This window comes from Sitophilus oryzae, unplaced genomic scaffold (assembly GCF_002938485.1).
Source record: "Sitophilus oryzae breed Bouriz unplaced genomic scaffold, Soryzae_2.0 scaffold_154_pilon_pilon, whole genome shotgun sequence".
Classification (NCBI taxonomy): Eukaryota; Metazoa; Arthropoda; class Insecta; order Coleoptera; family Curculionidae; genus Sitophilus; species Sitophilus oryzae.
The window spans coordinates 249,831-264,028 of NW_022146225.1; the positions used below are offsets into that span (position 1 = coordinate 249,831).

Here is a 14,198-nt window from a genome sequence, read left to right on the forward strand (position 1 = left end):
TGGCTGTCAAATGAAGATCGCTGTCAATATGTATGTAAAATTATATGGGGAATGTCAGCGATGTCCATTTCCAAGCCAACTGGACGTCGTTTTTTTCGATCATACGGTATATTGAACTTTAATATACATGAAAATTTTAAAGTGTCTGTTTACATGAAATATGTCTAGAATTTTCTGAATAATTCGAAAATTGAATACCTAATATAGTTGCATATTCATATGACACCCTGTACAAGAAGTTTTTACTAATTAATTAAGTTTTTACTTTTAATTATTTTTTATCAAATAATGTATTTTATTGATACACACTGTAATACTATATTATATAGGTGTATTATCGAGTAAAAAAAGGAGCGTCACAGTACCCTTTGAATTGACTATTTCAAGTTTTAATAAACTTTGAGCAACCTAAATAAATTTTTTATTAAAAATGGACATATAAATACCTGTCAAAAGTTAATATTCAATCTAAAAAAATATTCCAGACAGGAATTATCATCCTTTTTCATTTTCAAAGTCCACTTGACGCCGTTTTTTTTGTTTCTATTCGGAATTTGACCCTTGTAAGTGATATTCTTTTTAAATAAAAGTATAAATTAATAATTTGAGTAACTACCTGTTCATTTGAGTACCATGCCCTGTCAGTACCACCACATTCCCGCGCACTTTGACAACTTCTTTCTCGAAAACCCCATTTCTCTCCTTTTTTCTCACCGGCACCGTCCATTTTCAAACTCATTACCGCTCATCTCCTGATGGTACTCCATCATCTTCGAGGTACTCACCAAATCAAACCGGACGTGCGAAACAATAATCCTCTTCCGCGCACTCACCGATTTTTAAAGGGTTTGTTTTCTCCATTCACTCGCGATTTCGCCAAGTCCTGAAAAAATCCTCCAGAATATCCCGGGGGCGTGGCTCGTTCCCGAACACACCGCCATGCAACGGGAATCGATCGAGGCGTTTAAACCGTCCCGATTGGTCGGAAAGCACGAAGGCGGTACCGTTTCGGGCCCCTTTCGATCCGGGCCCCCTTACAGACTGCCCATGTTTTCACTAGTAACATTGCGGCGCGGTAAGAAGCAACATACTCTGTTTTTACTTAATCGCTGTGTAAACTTGCCCATGTTGTGTATCATAATATTCGCCGACACGATCTGTTTTTCCAAGACCGGGCATAGTGAACCGTAGTGAAAACATAACACCCTTTGCTTGAATTATTATTCTTTTCCGGGAAAGATGCATACGTTCCTCACCGAACACCAAAGCGCCTACAACCGCTACGGATACAACTCCACCGCATCCGTTACTTCGAATCCTTACTACGAGCAGTACCGCTATGGATACGCCGCGTGGCATCATCAGCAACATCCTCTCACCACGGCAAAAGACATGGTCAAACCTCCTTACTCATACATCGCACTCATAGCAATGGCAATCCAGAACGCTCCCGAAAAAAAGATCACACTTAACGGAATCTACCAGTTCATCATGGAAAGGTTCCCGTACTACCGGGAAAACAAGCAAGGCTGGCAGAACTCAATCAGACACAACCTCAGTCTCAACGAATGCTTCGTCAAAGTACCTAGAGACGATAAAAAACCTGGAAAAGGCAGCTATTGGACTCTAGACCCAGATTCCTACAATATGTTCGATAACGGCTCATATTTAAGACGCCGTAGACGTTTCAAAAAGAAAGACGCCCTAAGAGAGAAAGAGGAAGCCATCAAAAGACAGCAGATTCATCCAGAATCACCCAAACGTGAAGAAAAACCTCTGGATGACCCCAAAACAAAACTAGGAGAGTGTAAACCTAAACGCGAACCAAACACCGAACTCAGTCAGTGTATGAGTGCGAAATACGGCGACCCCAAGTCAGTAATCGTTCACCAAGACCACGTTTTAAGTGACGTAACCGCCTCGCTCCAAGCAATAGACACTGCGGCAGCATTTAGTGTTGACAGCCTCATGACCAGCAGAGATCAAGCATTAGCTTACACAAACTCAACAAGACTACACTCATCAGGGGGTATGTACTCTTACTGCCCCACTGCCACGCCTCAGCATCAATACAACATTGCTGACGAGGCTACTCCAAGATACAGTCCATGGTACAGTCCGGAAACATCACCAGAAGCTGCAACAACCCCCACGGGCTACCGGGAAATAATTTTCGATGGTAGTACTGCCCCCAGCTGTCAGTTGGCGAGTTTCAGGCACTCTGGAGTGTCTCCTTCACCTCCTCACAACTACAGGAGCGTGTCTACTGCTCCGTACTATCAGGCGGACTGTGTAGGACAGAAGTACTGAGGGTACGCTTATTGTTTCGATCATGTAAATATAAAGACTGATCCTTATTAGTCGAAGGAGAGGTGGTGAGTACTGTGAGGGAGAGTGAGGGTTTTTGGGAGGACAGATCAAAGATTTTTGCAATATTTAAATGATTAGTCGTACATAATAGGAAATCCGTAAAATACTGTAAATTAAATGAATGTAGAATTATTGTTGTACATCCTGAGTCTAAACTTTTCTATTTCGGTTTCATTGTTTATATAACCCGTTTTTTTCAGTGCAAATAAGCAGTATTCTTTGAAGATGTTTCAATGTTAACTAGCAATTTTTTGCAGTGCAAATAATCAGTATTTTTTTCACTGTTTATTAACCACTTTTTACAGTGCAAATGATCATTATTCTTTGATGATGTTTCACTGTTACTAGCTACTTCTTACACAGTGCAAATGATCAAATAATAATATTTCTAAAGTTAAATTAGCAGTATATCAATAAAGTATCTGTTTTAAAATATTTTTTAAAAGTTAGAGTGCAAAAAATCTTTTTTTTAATAGTAGAAGGTTTTCACTGTTCTTAGGATTTTTTAACATGGCAAATGATTAATAATTACACTTTTATTGGCTAAAATAATAGTTAATTACCTTCAATAATCCATTACAAACGGTTTTTAGTGATAAGACAGCGCCAATGATCTTTTTTTTTCACAAGTAAAATGTTTCATTGTTTTTAAAAACTATGAAACAGTGCAAAAGATCAAAAAATAAAACATTGATATAAAAAAATTGCACTGTATCCTTTAATTATTTGTTTTCAACGTTTTGCAGTGCAAGTAATCAATTTTCTTTTAATATATAAAGAGTTTCACTGTTCCTTGGCAATTTTTCAGTGCAAATGAATAATTTACGATAATATTTTGATGGGTAAAGTAGGCAATATATTTTAAAAATATGCTTAAAACTGAGCAATAATTATTAATTAATTTAAACAAATATATTGTGCATATAATTTAGTGCAAATAATAAATAATTTGCACTGAAATTTAAACAAATATTGTTTTTAGGACAGTTTTTAATAACAATCTGAATTGAAAATTAATCATCTAATTCAATACAAGATGAACAATTTTGCTTGAGTTATTATTTTTGTTTTTTTTTGTATTAAAGTCAGTCCAACGATAGGATATCTGACGTTGACAGTTGTTGCTTGTCATTTTACTTCACGAGTAAATTGAATTTTCTGTCATTTACTGTCATGTCGTCTGCCGATATTATATTGATTATACTGGATTATATTGATTGTTTGCACTGACGATTCAGTGAAGGTATTTTTTTTTAGATTTATTTGCAATATTCCTCATATTATTTCACTCACAAAATGATCATTATTGATTATAAAGCTCCAAAATAAATATTTGGAAATGATTAAGATTATGTTTGGTATTATGTTTTAGAAAATTCATTTCAATAGAGTAAATATATTTAAAAGTAATTATTATACATTTTTATAACATATCTTTTATAATTCCAATGCAATATATGTTAAATATATTATAAATGTAAGTAAATATAACGTAAGAAACAAAAATTAAGAAACCGAGGTAGAATGTTAATTTTTTAAATGATTTTTATTAATTTATGCAAAATAGTGATAATCTCTTGTATTAAAAAGTGCAACATATAAATTCAAATATAAATAAAACCATAATAGATTATAGTATTATGTGATTGAGTGCTAGAGGACTTTGTACATTCACTGGCTGCTTGATACCTTTTTTTCGACACTTTGTGATATTTGTAAATTTTTATTAAATATTAGGTAATAATAAATGTAGATGTATATTACTATTATAATAATATAATTTAATATCATCGTATCATCGAAAAAAAACGACGTCAAAGACGAGCTGGGGAATGACAATCAATGATAATTTTTGCGAGGTCGATCTCTAGATCTCATTTACTAAAAATTGACACACACACAATACTCATTTTTTCTCGAATTTTAAACTACACAATCTAAAGTAAGCCAGGTAAATGAGGCCTAGGGCTTGACCTCGCCAAAATTATCATCGATTGTCATTTCTCTGCCGTCTTTGACGTCGCTTTTTTTTTTCGATCATACGGTGTATAATGATGTGCAAGATTGTCTATACTTTTTTAAAATTAACTGATTGTTCTGAATAGTATCTCGTTCCTACCATATGTGTATTTTCGCCATTCCTATTCATCATGGATTTCATATAGTAAAAGTTTTAAATAAATAAATAATTATATATAATTGCATTTAGTCTATGTCAAGATTGTTATATATACACACCTGTTTGATGGTATAGGATTTTTGTACATAGTACTGTCATTTTGTAACATAGTCTATAAGTCATATGTGTACGATAAGCACCTCATATGTATATTATTTATTGATATATCGTATTATTGAAAATATAAGCAGATTTGTGAGAACAAAGATGTGTTTTATTTTTGAGACCTTTATGTATTCATTTATATCTATGATCTATGGTTATGGTTATGGAACAAAGAATATTTGAATGTATTTATTGTCTTATAATTTTTTTCTGTATTAAAAAAAAAGAAGCTATATACTTAGTAGGTATTTAGCTTTAGACAAAATCCCTGAAAACATGGATGATTCTCCTTGAGAGTCCCTTAAAAATACAAACTTTTCAAATCAAATCAATCCTAAATCTATATAAAATTTTAGACACAAAAAGTGTAGTTTCAGCTGCTTCAGAACTTTTTTATTTTTTTTTTAAATGGTATACTCGTAGATTACAGTTGAATGTTGGAACCTTTGGTGTTACAAACAGCAAAATAAAACACTCATTCAGCACAATACACCAAAACACTTAACTTTTGCACTAGACAAGCGTTTCACTAACCATCATCAGCATATGATTATACCTCAAAATCAGTTTTAATTATCTGCATGGTTAGCGAAACGCGCGTCCAGTGTGGAAAAAAGTCGAAAAAATGTCCATTTTTGGCTAGTTTTTACACATTTTCAAGGGCCTGAGAAACATACTAAACATACTCCTATAATTATGAAAATTTGAGGATTTGTAGGAAATTTTATGTAGATTAAGAATGTGTATATTATATGTATCTTTAAAGGTTTAGATTGTTAGTTTTATGAGAAAATTAACTTTTTGGGTCCTTATTTAACTATTTTTGTTGATGGCCTCTGGGATGGTTAAAATAGAGCCTCTATATCCAATACTATTCTCGTACGACTACAATGACCCATATTTTCTTATTCTACACCTTTTAATTAGTAAATATCAGTAGTTTTAACAAAATCGGTGACATAACGATGTATAGAAAAATGTTGAAAAAATGACACTGTTTGGCTATTTTTTTACACATGTTCAAAGGTCGTAGAAAAATGGTAAACATAATCCAAAAATTATGAAAATTTCAGCATTTGTAGAAAATTTTACGTAAATTCAGAATATATGCACCTCTAAAAACTTAAACATTTTGGTTTTGTGAGAAAATTAAATTTTTGAACCTTTGTTTTTGAGCTACTCACAGGCCGAAAAACGGGCACTATAAAGTTTGATGTATTTTAAACTTTAATATATTTTGTTTCAGTGGGCCGATTTTGATGATTTTTTAAGCAATGTGTAGCTAAATTATTTGACTTTTTAGTCTTATTTTCTAAATTAAAAATGAAAGCTCCCATCTGTCACTTAAACGAGGACAAACAAAATGTTGATATTTTAACAAAGTAAGAAATTTAAAAATTATTTCATCGTCTAGTTACGCCTTTTTTGGATTTGTTTGTTTTCGATTGATTTTTCCCTTGTACTTTGCCCTCTATTATGAGGCGCAGTATTTCGTATCTATCACCTCTCATCACATGACCCAGGCAGGGGCGCAACTAAACATATACTTTTAGGAGGGCTCAAGTCTTTTGGGGGGGCTTAGGCTTAGGTCACTATAAGATAAGATTCATGTGAGGTTGAAACCAATTTTATACGACACGCACTGGTTATCTGGGGGGGGCTAGGCCCCCTGGTTCTCCCTTGTAGCGCCTCTGGACCCAGGTATTGCATTTTTCTTTCCTTGATGGTGTTCAGTATCTCTTTTTGTTTCTGCATGCGCTGGAGTACTTCATCGTTGGCGATCCTTTGTACCCATGAGATTCGCAGCATCCGTCTGTACATATACATTTTGAAGCCTTCTATCCTCCTTTCGGTCTGTGAATTTAGTGTCCAGCTCTCACATCCCTAGAGTAACACAGAGAAGATGTAGCATCTGGCCGTTCGAGTTCTGAATTACGCACTGAGGTCATTTTTAATTTAGAAAGAGTTAATAAAAAGTCAAATAAATTAGCTACAAATTGCTTAAAAAATTAACACAATATACAGGGTGCTACAAATTCGAGGTACGAGCATTGGTATCTCGGTAACCGTAATAGACACGAAGAGGATTAAATTGGGATAAAGTTGTGCTTTGGGATATTCACCAAGATGCCATCAAAAAAGTTTTAAAAATTTCAAGGATTGCTGAGTTTTTAGGAAAAAACGGATTTTTTTGAAAATGAATTTTATTTTTTCCTGTCGTTACTTTAAAGAAAATCAAAAAACTAATTCCACATTCTCATAGCCACTTTATTAGGGCTATCTGATAGTATTTTTAGATTTTCAAATTAGCTGATAATTTGTGAGATACAGAGGCCAACTTAATTTTTTTAAATACGGACCTGCATTCTTATTTTCGGTTTTGAAAAAACTCATCAGATAGCCCTCATAAAGTGGCTATAAGAATGTGCAATTAGTTTTTTGATTTTCTTAAAAGTAACGACAGGAAAAAATAAAATTCATTTTCGAAAAAATCCGTTTTTTTCCAAGAAACTCAGCAATCCTTGAAATTTTTATAACTTTTTTGTTGGCATCTTGGTGAACATCCCAAAGCGCAACTTTGCCCTAATTTAACCATATTCGTATCTATTACGGTTACCGAGATACCAATGCTCGTACCTCGAATTTGTAGCACCCTGTATAAAGCTTTAAAATAAATGAAAATTTTAAGGTGTCCGTTTTTCGTGCCGGTGAGTATACATTTTACACATCCTATAAAATTTAGTTGCTCATTGTAGTTGATTTTATAGATTCTTTTTTGAGTTTATGAAATGAAGAGGTAATTAATAAAAAACGATATACAACAAAATCAGTAATTTTTTTAAGAGAAATGCACTTTAAAAAAAAGAATTTGAAAATAAACATTTTTATAAACTCCCCCATTTCCTGCTTACCGCAATCTGACCCTTCTACACGAGAAAAATCATTTTCCGACCCCCTTGCATTTTCTTCCCCATACTCTTACCAAACCGACAAAACCGAAATCTAAAATTCTAACGAGCTACGTCGCTCCGTGAAAGAAAGCGGTGGAAAACTTTTGCCTGGGAAACGGCCGCACGGAGGAAATCCGGCCTGGCCGTTCTGGCGGAAAATAATAAGCGGAAAACGTCGGAAAATGCGGGGAAACCTTCGGCGGCTCAATGAAAAGCCGCCAGTATCTCATCTAAATACTTCCGCGGTCTCGACGTAATGCCGTGCATATTATACGAAGCACAATATTATCGTTTCTTAAAACCTTAAGCTTGGATTGGGCCGATTTTCCAGAGTTTATTGTTAAACTGGATCGCGATTTATATACAGGATGGTCCTGTTTTTTATAGTGATGTTATTTTAGGCAGAAAATGTTATGTTAAGATGGAGCATTATGTGAACAGATTGATCATTCTTTCTTCATGCGCTCAAAAAAGATTAAGCTACTAAGGCGAAAGTACCTGTAGCATTTTTTATTTCCTTTAATAAAATTGAATTTAAAAATCTATTTTTATTTAAATTTCTTAGTATTGGCGCCATCTATTTGCTAGATGCCAAAGATATCAAACTTCATTTATTACAGTTCACTTGTCTTGTTTATTAGCGCCATCTATTCGCTATATGCTAAACTTCCTTAATTGTATTTCACTTGTCCCGATATTTAATTTTTATTAGCGCATCTATTCGCTAGATGTCAAACTTCATTTATGACAGTTCGGTTCTGAAACTGAAAAGAAGGTCTTTCTTTCTGGGAATTTGGATCTGAAGAAGACGCGCGTGTCGGCGTCCGACAAATTTTCCAGTGAAAAGCACTCTGAATCCACTTTTCAATTTCCATTGCATGGGTGTCCGATTTGGAGATTTGAAAACCTTGTAAAGTATGCAATCCAGAGTATGGATCGTATTTGTTTGGTTTCTTCTTGGAATGATCACCGTAAGTTTATCCGCCATTTTATATAGCCCTATCTAACTAAATTCTATTTCAGTTATTTCAGTTTTTTTATTTCGTTTATTTGAGTATTTAATTACTGGTTTGGATCGGCATATGGTTTGAATATATTTATGTAAAGCTGATTTTCAGACCGTAAGTTGTTTTTTTTATTGAGTATCTGTCCTGAGAACTATTTTTTATTTATAGAGTAACTACCACATGGTACTCAGTAACTACCACATGGTACTCAGTAACTACCACATGGTACTTAGTAACTACCACATGGTACTCAGTAACTACCACATGGTACTCAGTAACTACCACATGGTATGCAGTAATTATTGTATGTTTCACCCACTTTCATTTTGTATGGACCTATGCAGATCTTAAGACAGTGTTCCTGAAATTACAATCGTTCTTTTGGCTGATGTCGAAGACTTCTCCTGCCATAGTCATCTGCATCCACTTCTGTTAGTCTGGAGAATACCTATCTACCTATTTACATCATAAGAAACTATATACAGATAAGTCTTAAGTTTGATACACAAGGTACGCTTTTATTTTATAATTTTTGAGAGAACAGATTTAATAACCTGGTAAATTATCACTATTTATCCCACATTTTGTAGTCAAAATTATTTTTTTATTTAACGTTATAAGTTATAATTTGATTCGTACAGTACACTCTTACTTAGCTATGATATTTTATATGAAAATTATTAACACGTATTCATTTTAAGGGTTTTTGTACACGACATGTTTCGAAACATCATCGTATTGAGACATACATAAATTTCACCTGTTTTTATTAAGTATCTTACTTAGTTCACAGAATACAGTTACTAAATTCGAATCTATTTAAAATAACTTGCGGTTTTATTGGGATCACTGTGACTAATTAATGATACTTGTGTTCGTTTTCAATAAATGTTTAATGTAGGATAGTTATTTCTGACTTTTATTCCTGATAAACATAATAGACCCTTAATGCTGTTGATTACTTTATTTCAGCTATGTTGTGATATCGTATTTTCCTTTTTGGTTTCTTACTTTACCACTCTCATAAACAAAGTAAGTGGCGCCCTTTTCACTGTCTTTGACCATACCTATTAACATCAATATTAAAATCTCTGCAGCCTATATATTATCATTTTTTATTTTAATATTTAACAACATTAGAAAGTCACTGTGAGTCAGAAGCCTTACCTACGAACCCAGCTTTCCTCTAACCCTGAGCAACGGATTCTTTTTTCATTCTATTTGGGTAACGACAGAAAAGTCGTCACATACCCACGAGGAAAATTCTCATATTTTGTTTCAAAAAATCCAATTTTTATATTATTTTTCAAAATTTTATTCAAAAATAAATTTATATAAAACACACTCTCTATCGTAATATTTAATAAATCAAATTAAATTAAATGACAAATTAGGCTAAAACAATAATAAATTCCATCCAAAAAACCGTTTATTCCTATATTTGAATGAAAATAATACGCGATGCCAATTACCCTAACAACGCAAACACAATCAAAACGCGATTTTACTGTTTATAATTTTATATTATTATTATTTTGTTTGTTTTCGGCGAAAAACGTTTACGCGCGAATGCGTATCGGGCGTTAGAAAAATATTTGACTTTCCGTGATTATTTACAGTTTTAATAGTTTTATTCGTGGTAAATGTTAATATAATTAAGGCAATTATTGTTTTAATAAACAACAACATTACGCCCGTTTTGTGGCTACGCGAAATGTTTATGTATAATATTGTTCGAGTCTATTTTTGATGGATATATTTAATGTACACGCGTAAAAAATCGTTCATTACGACTAAATGTAGATTGTAGATTGGGGTGTTTTGGTGTTTCATCATTCTTCCCCATAAAATAAGTATTCGCCGTTGTTGCTTAGCTTCAATCTACTGGGTTGTTCATTAAGGAGATAGTGTCAATGATTGCACAGCTACACCTCAATCGTCTGAGCTACACATTTTGAAAATTTACATATTTCGTATAAAAAATAATAGCAGAACAGTAAATCAGCTAACAAAAGCTGATATTTTTGCTTTTAAGTTATCTAAGTAAGTTCAACAAAAGAGGGCGCAAGTGTACTTTAAATTTTGAACGGTGCAATATTTTTCGAGCTTACCTTTGTAAAAAGGTAGACGAATTTGACGCGAACTCTGCGGTTGACGGAGAAAACATATCTACGCTTGGCTTGAATTGGGGACGGACTAAAAGCCAAGTCTCAGATCTAAAAGCTAAGTCTAAATTGATGTTTAAAATGTTGCTAAAATGAATTTGCGAAAAAATTACTGAGACAACAGAGAAGAGTTAAATAAGGTTTAAACTAGATTAGATAATAAAATATTAATATGTCTCGAAAATCCAAATGTTCTTATTATGGACTGTAACATAGCATTGCATCAGAACACATTTATATCTACATCCACTGCCTAGGCATTGCCTAGGATTTTATCGTTTGATACATGGCATTATCATACAAGATGCCAAATGTAGAAAAGTATAGAGGAAAAGTTTCGTGATAAGAACTATATAATAACCTAAAAAATGCTGCAGTTTTAATGGCGACCGCGATTCATTCAGTTAAAAACACGTGTACACGAGGAGGTTGCTGCTGTAGCAGAAAAGAGAGAATTTCTTTTTACAATGTGTAAGAAATTATATACCCGAAAAGCTAAAAATAATGTATTTCACAGAGGATTGGGTCAGCTGAACTGAATGAATCAGGAAAGTTTCTCAAAATCGTGGCTTAAAATCGTAGCCTATTCAAGATCAAATTACCGTTATCGATAATGGAAATAAAGCAGTAGAATTCTGTAAAACTGAGCCATTTTGTATTAAAAATTCAGATGTCCGACCCAATATTGGTCTTTACGAAAATTTTGATCAAGACAATTTATTTTTTTTTAAAAACCGGAAGCAAAAGAGCTTTTTCGCACGAACGAAAAACACTTTTACTTATATATTAATACATAAAATATAAGTTTCTTCGTTATGGTCATTTTGTTTTTGTGGATTTGGGCCGGTTGCCTGTTTTTCCCGGGCCGGTTTCCATTTCCCCATACTATATAATAACCTAAAAAATGCTGCAGTTTTAATGGCGACCGCGATTCATTCAGTGAAAAACACGTGTACACGAGGAGGTTGCTGCTGTAGCAGAAAAGAGAGAATTTCTTTTTACAATGTGTAAGAAATTATATACCCGAAAAGCTAAAAATAATGTATTTCACAGAGGATTGGGTCAGCTGAACTGAATGAATCAGGAAAGTTTCTCAAAATCGTGGCTTAAAATCGTAGCCTATTCAAGATCAAATTACCGTTATCGATAATGGAAATAAAGCAGTAGAATTCTGTAAAACTGAGCCATTTTGTAGTAAAAATTCAGATGTCCGACCCAATACCGGTCTTTACGAAAATTTTGATCAAGACAATTTAATTTTTTTTAAAAACCGGAAGCAAAAGAGCTTTTTCGCACGAACTAAAAACACTTTTACTTATATATTAATACATAAAATATAAGTTTTTTCGTTATGGTCATTTTGTTTTTGTGGATTTGGGCCGGTTGCCTGTTTTTCCCGGGCCGGTTTCCACTTCCCCGTTGTTTGTTAAAAACAATATCATCTGCAGTAACAAAGATGATTTATTAATTTTCATCAATGTTTTTCCCTTGCACTTTGCCCTCTATTATGAGGCGCAGTATTTCGTATCTATCACCTCTCATCACATGACCCAGGCAGGGGCGCAACTAAACATATACTTTTAGGAGGGCTCAAGTCTTTTGGGGGGGCTTAGGCTTAGGTCACTATAAGATAAGATTCATGTGAGGTTAAAACCAATTTTATACGACACGCACTGGTTATCTGGGGGGGGGGGGGCTAGGCCCCCTGGTTCTCCCTTGTTGCGCCTCTGGACCCAGGTATTGCATTTTTCTTTCCTTGATGGTGTTCAGTATCTCTTTTTGTTTCTGCATGCGCTGGAGTACTTCATCGTTGGCGATCCTTTGCACCCATGAGATTCGCAGCATCCGTCTGTACATATACATTTTGAAGCCTTCTATTCTCCTTTCGGTCTGTGAATTTAGTGTCCAGCTCTCACATCCATAGAGTAACACAGAGAAGATGTAGCATCTGGCCATTCGAGTTCTGAATTACGCACTGAGGTCATTTTTAATTTAGAAAGAGTTAATAAAAAGTCAAATAAATTAGCTACAAATTGCTTAAAAAATTAACACAATATACAGGGTGCTACAAATTCGAGGTACGAGCATTGGTACCTCGGTAACATCAATGTTAATTCTTGTTGAATTCCAGTTTATCATTTTTAAACATTCCACAGGATATTTCAAAGTTTCGCTAAAATAACAACATTAAAATTATCATATACACAAAAGAAAGAGAGACTAGATAGAGAAAGTCAGTGTCAAAGACAGAGAGGATCAGATAAACGAATTTCGCTAACAAAAATAAAGTAAATTTACTTGTCTACGTAGATTATAAGATCTAAGCTAATACCATATTTTTTAGTTAAATTTCACTGTTAATTTTTTTAGTGATAACTTTTAATCCAAACACTCCAACCCTTTTTCTCTAAGCCGAAAATACAAGGTCCCCTTCGTGGCTTCACTCGTCGCTGAGCGACATAAAAATCGTCTAAACCCACCGAAACCAAAATAAATACAAGGCCCATTTAATTATCGAAAATTTCGTGATCAGGGTGGGTGGTCCGCGCATAACCGAGAAAAATAGTTATTTTCTCTAACTATTAACCGCCGCTAGTGCTACAAACTATTAGAGGAGCCCGATTGCAATCGTAAAGAACTTATTTTAAATCGATGCTGGTGTGTGTTTTGGTGTTTAGGCATTAAGTAAGCTTTAATTACTGGTGTTCGTTTTCTACATATAAGTTTTTCTTTTGTAGGTTGATGAAATAAATAGGATCGATCGAATAATCGAATTAGATTAGATTATGAAATAAGTTAATTTTGGTTTGTATATTAATGAGTGTTAATAATGATCTATGTTAAAATATATGGGTCGTATATTACTAAAATAAATCTTCCGTCAACTAGAGTGGACTAACAAAGGAATGAAAATAGATGGGGAATGTCTTAACCATCTAAGATTCGCTGATGACATACATCCTGGGGTGGATGGGCCATATGAGAAAACGGGAAAATTCCCGCTGGGCCGGTGGGAAGATTTGCCGGTGGGCCGGTCCCTATCCCGATCAGAGCTCAAAAAGGATTGATTTAGCAAAAATTAAATGGTTAATCTTCTAACTAAAGTTACGTAAGGTTCTTAGTGACTGCCTAATTTGTGAAATAACTATTGTAAGATGTCTTTCTCTGAGAGACTTATAATTTTAATAAACATCTGTTGTTTGTTGTTCCATTTGAAATGTTTTATTATACAAGGTGAGTCTATAAGTGCACCTTATTTGTGCTGCTTGGTGCAAATATTTTCAAGGCTGGTAGATATGAATAAAAGAAACATAATATATTCTCTTTACCGTGTTTCAAATAAGTCCAAAATAACCGAGTTATTAAAGTTTGAATTTTTAAACAAAAAAACTGATTTATTTTAAAAAAAATTTACCACCTA

The 14,198-nt window shown here is 33.8% G+C and overlaps 1 protein-coding gene across 1 annotated transcript; it reads left to right on the forward strand.

The window, feature by feature from the left end:
- The first annotated feature begins 1,078 nt into the window (after window positions 1-1,078).
- Window positions 1,079-4,741, forward strand: LOC115878988 (forkhead box C1-B-like). The gene has a single exon (XM_030895603.1). It carries the CDS (start codon window positions 1,240-1,242, stop codon window positions 2,308-2,310), a length of 1,071 nt encoding a protein of 356 aa, XP_030751463.1. The 5' UTR covers window positions 1,079-1,239; the 3' UTR covers window positions 2,311-4,741.
- Window positions 4,742-14,198: the final 9,457 nt, after the last annotated feature.